General features: G+C 46.8%; 1 protein-coding gene across 3 annotated transcripts in view; it reads right to left on the minus strand.

Annotated features, from left to right (window-relative positions):
- The window catches only part of ANKRD44 (ankyrin repeat domain 44), a 131401-nt gene that overhangs the window by 60165 nt on the left and 66127 nt on the right, over window positions 1-5109 (minus strand). For all 3 annotated transcript variants that reach the window (XM_015566105.1, XM_015566103.1, XM_015566104.1), the window contains exons 14-15: window positions 3929-4009; window positions 470-581 (exon numbers count right to left, since the gene is read on the minus strand). In XM_015566105.1, coding sequence (XP_015421591.1) covers window positions 470-581; window positions 3929-4009 — 193 coding nt within the window. The remainder of the gene's footprint in view (window positions 1-469; window positions 582-3928; window positions 4010-5109) is intronic.

Genomic DNA, 5109 nt, shown 5'->3' on the forward strand with positions numbered 1-5109 from the left:
TTCCCTAGACTGCACATTGGACTGTAACGAGCCCACATGCCTCATGATTATGTAAAATATCTTACAACAGTTCTCCTGAATATGGGGGTGCTACATGCGTCTCCAGAAACATATACTGAGCTTATCTGATATGTCCAAATGATCTTTAAAATACAAACTGTGTCCGTACACAGGTCTTACATTCTCGGCCCAAGTTAATGTAGAAAAGAGTTCATTGTCAGCCATTTCTAAGATTAGTATGGACAGAAAAGAAACAAAGAGATCTCACATGATACAGTTAAACAACTGAATCACTTACCACAGAACATCTTCAAGGTGGTTTCTAGGGGGAGCTAACTAGGTAGTCAGGCCCTTTGCTGAGGCATTAAGACCAGCACTGTCCGGTCTGGGTGCGTGTGTGTGTGTGTGTGTGTGTGTGTGTGTGTGTGTGTGTGTGTCAGAGAAAACAAGACCAGGCAAAGCAACTCACCAATTCCAGACACTGCCTGTGGCCATAGGCAGCCGCGTAGTGGATGCTATTGTAGCCTTCCTTGTCCCGGAGAGATGGGTTGGCGTCATTTTGAAGCAGAAACTCGAGGCATCTGTAAGTGTAGGGATGAGGTCATTTCAGAAAACATCTCTGGACCAAAAGAGATAATGAATGCAAACTTCCTCCTATTATGAATGCTCCACAGAGCACTTTGTGAGTTTAAGTATTTCTTTAAAAATCCTACAGCAATGAGGATTTGTGTCCTGGAAGAGGTGTGTGCGCGCGTGTTTCTGTGTGTGTGCATGAGCCTTTATTTCAGCTTAAAACTGCCCTTCTAGAATGCAGGAAAGCCTTTAGCAACAAGGCGGTCATTCAGTTCTTTTCCCTTCTCATCCTAAGGTGGACACCCTCCCTGTCATCAACACCACTGACTGGGCAGGGTTAGAGCTCCATGTTCAAAAGGTAAAGTCTCAACTGGAATAAAGAGGTGTCCTGGCCCTTGCAACGGGGCCAGCCTCAGAGAGGGGGTTCTTTCCACCTTGCTACTGGAGACTCCAAGATCAAAAGGTTGGAAAAGGAAAGTTAAGATGTATAAGAAGATACCAACAACAAAACAAAACAAACAAACGGAAAAAAACCCGGAAGAAGAGCCTAAACAATAAAAGGGTTAAAGGAATGGGTAAACATTTTAAAAAACATAAGTCAGTCACCACAAATGAAGAAAAAGACTCAAATTGCACCACTAGGAAGAGAGAGACTAAAGCAAATAATAACTAATACATTTTAAAAGCCTTTGATGACAAAGTTGTCATTTTTCTGAAAAAGCCACAACCATAGGAGTAGCTTAGACGCAGGCGTGCAGCTCCCCTTTCCAGAAGAGCCCCAAACTCCAGGACACGGGCCTCGAGGACCAAACCAGTTCCGTTCAGGGTTTATCGCAAATGGAACAATCCTGCTGGGAAGATGGAGTAAGTCAGCCACACCACTTGCTCTGTGATTTCAATTTAATCTTCTTATTACTTTAGTCCTCACCTGAGGACTGAGGGTAGTTTTTCCATTGATTTCTAGAGAGAGTGGAAGGGAGTAGGGTGGGAGGGAGGGAGGGAGAGAGAAACATTGAAGTGACAGAGACACATTGACTGGGTGCCTCTCACACCCAACCCGACTAGGGTGGGGGTTGGACCTGCAACTCAGGTACGTGCCCTTTACGGGAATCGAACCTGTGACCCTCTGGTGTGCAGGCTGACACTCAAACCACTGAGCGACGCCAGCCAGGGCTCAATTTTATTTTTGTGGCAGTGGGACCAACAGCTCCTTCACAAAACCAAGCTGATTCAATTTCATATCACATTAAAATTGTAAGATTCCGGCCCCAGCCGGTTTGGCTCAGTGGATAGAGCGTCAGCCTGCGGACTGAAAGGTCCCAGGTTTGATTCCGGTCAAGGGCATGTGCCTTGGTTGTGGGCACATCCCCAGTAGGGGGTGTGCAGGAGGCAGCTGATGGATGCTTCTCTCTCATCGATGTTTCTGGCTCTCTATCCCTCTCCCTTCCTTGCTGTAAAAAAATCAATAAAATATAGTAAAAAAAAAAAAGAAAAGAAAAATTGTAAGATTCCGAAGCCTATACTTTAAATAAGAACTCCCAAAGGAAAATTTCCATAGTGCACAGAAGAGCTTTCACGTGACATTTACCTATCTTTTTGGCAAATGCCACAAAGAGAAAAATGGATCACATACAGAGACTGTTTAAAATGATATTTTAATTTCTAGAAAAAATTGATGAAAGACATACATTTTTAAACCAAATACCTCCATGTCACATGATTTATCCATAAAAATACTCCATAATAATAAGTCAAGCTATTCTTGGGGCCCTGACATCATATTGCCTCTGGTGACATGTACCTTATAAGGAAGTCCTCCCTTATTTGGATAATAAAATGCCCATGGGCAGGACCGCAGGTGTGACTCACTGTAAACTGAGCTTGGCTCTTCATATAAAACATTCAATAGGAATGGCATTCTATGGATGCACAACCCCCAACTGCTGAAAATCTTTTGAAGAATTGAATATAAAATTTGGAAAACACTTGGAATTGCTCCCAGATAATTATTCAATCCAGAATATACCTGACCTATACTACCAACAGTGCTACTGAAATAACAACAGTTGGACAGAAATTGAAAATTTTCCATGTTGCTTTTATGGGACAGTGATTAACTAGTTTAACTGGAAACGCTTATCTTTTCTCCTCCCAGGGCAGTTCTGGCTCCTGAGCTGCAACATCAAGAGATGCACATTAGGCCAGGGGTGTATCTGGCCGGGGGTGGGGGGGGGGGGAAGGGAGAGAGAGATAGAAACACCAACGATGAGAGAGAATCATAGATTGGCTACCTCCTGCATGTCCCCCACTGGGGATCGAGTTCACAACCCGGCATGTGCCCTGACCAGGAATTGAACCGTGACCTCCTGGTTCATAGGTTAATGCTCAACCACTGAGCCACACCAGCCAGGCTTTAATATGATTATTTAAATTGCGGAGAATTAGAGTAAAACCTGGCCATTCTGCTTTATACTCAGCAGTGCTTCCCGTTGCCACCCAGTAACAAAGTTATGTCCCTGAACCTGCACCTGAGCCACCCTCCAACTACATCCCTCAACTTCCTGTAGACAACTTCTCACTTGTAACTCTAGGCCCGGGTCCTGACAGCAGAGGGGAGCCACCGGGCAGGAGGAAGGCCCTAGAGTGGAGAAGAGAGCAAGCAAGTCAAGGGCTGTGTGTGTGCAGACTTGGGGCACTACATCCTCTGGGTCCCGAGACCAGAATATGGGCACCGTTCATTCGTTTGCTCACCTATTCAACAACTACTTACTGATCACCAGCTGTGTGCTGGTCACTGCGCTGGGCAGCACAAGCTTGTCACTGTGGCCTGTCGTGCAGGAAGGACTCCCAGGGACAAAGCATTAGGGCTCCCCAGGAATCAACACCCCTGGGGAGACAGGCACCCCACCCATCACAGGAATAGTCGGGCAGAGACAGGGGGGAGGAGGGGCAGGAGCAGCGGCTGAGGGCAGGGGGCTGTGTGTGTGCTGATGTGAGTGTTGGGGATGAAGAGGAGAGTACAATGGGTGTATTTCCCACTGAAATCTCAACGCATTTATTTATAGAATCCACTAAGCAGTTATCCGCAGGCCCTACAGGAGAGCCTACGGCCCTGGGAGGAATGTCAAGGTGTCGCCCGAGGCACCCGATACCTGGCAGAGTCAGAAATGATATTTCAGACACATCTGGTTCCAAAAGCTGCTGACCAATCACAGCCATGGCCGTGCCCACGCTCACCATTTTAGAAAGAGTGCCCTGGGTGAAAGCAGCCCAGCTGAAGGGTGTATTAAAAGATCCCAAGTGAAAACCCCCAATAGCCAGGCTGGCCCCATGGCGACTCAGGGACGTAACTTACAACGCAGCCTCTTTCTCCTTCGCCTCGCGGGCACTTTCGAGCTCCTCTGAGTTTTCGTGGGCATTCCCTAAGGTGGTCTTACTTCTCAGCGTGAAGCAAAGAAAGAAAACTACAATTAGTGTTTTAATGGCCAAGTTGTTAATGATTTTGGTGCTATTTAAAGCTCAATGATTTTCCTCCCAACCCAAAGAAATAAGTACTACAGAGGATCTACAGGGTGTCCCCCCAAAAAAGGTATACACACTTTAACAGCTGAGAATTCACTTAATTTTCACTCCTTTTCAGGTTTAACTGGTTTGAAATAATGGGTGGACAAAGAAAATTTATCCTCAAGTGCCAGTAGACTTATTTTTTAATGGAGAAACATAAAAGATAAAGTTTACAGTACAAAACCAGCATCCGTGGATGAACTGAGGGCGCACAGATACAGAACAAAATGATCCTTGATGCCTGCGATCCCAGTGCCTCACGTTATCAGCAGTGCCTGGGCCAGAACGGTCATCAGTTTGAACACAGGCGTTGACAGAAAAAAAATTATTCATTTCCCTAGATTCTTTTAAATTTTGAAAAAGGAACTGTATGTTAATACACACTGATTTTATAGTCACTCAGAGTGCAAATGCATTCTGGGGGGACACCCTGTGTGTGACGCATGCTTCTCTCCAACGCTCTCCAGCACTGACCCAGTCAGTCCCACAGCACGGGGCAGCAGACAAGGCCCTGGAGCTGTTCCCCCGGAGGAGGCCCTGGCCCTTACGTCTGTGAGAATGAGCTCAGACACCACGGGCACCTCTCCCGTCTTTCCCCTGAACCGGGTCCCCTGATCCTGCTTTCCATGCCCAGCCACCCAGACGCCTACCACGGCCAGGGCAAGACTTCCTCCCCGCCAGCCCCTGGAAGGGCGTCCACACCCGCGTGGGACAGCAGTGCCTGCTTCACACATGACACTGCATCTGAGGCTACGGGGCTGGTGCATGGATGGCTATTTTCCACACAGGACACACATATCAGCACATGTAAGTTTTACCGCAGATGAAGCATTTAAGGGCTGGTAATGAAAACCGCAGCAGGTGACAAAATAAATGACAACAGATTTTTGAACGGGCTGACAGCTCCCCTTGGCATTCCACCCCAAGCACAGAGATGTGCAGTGACATGAAATCATCACATCAGGAGAGCAG

Source organism: Myotis davidii, unplaced genomic scaffold (genome assembly GCF_000327345.1).
Source record: "Myotis davidii unplaced genomic scaffold, ASM32734v1 scaffold221, whole genome shotgun sequence".
NCBI lineage: Eukaryota > Metazoa > Chordata > Mammalia > Chiroptera > Vespertilionidae > Myotis > Myotis davidii.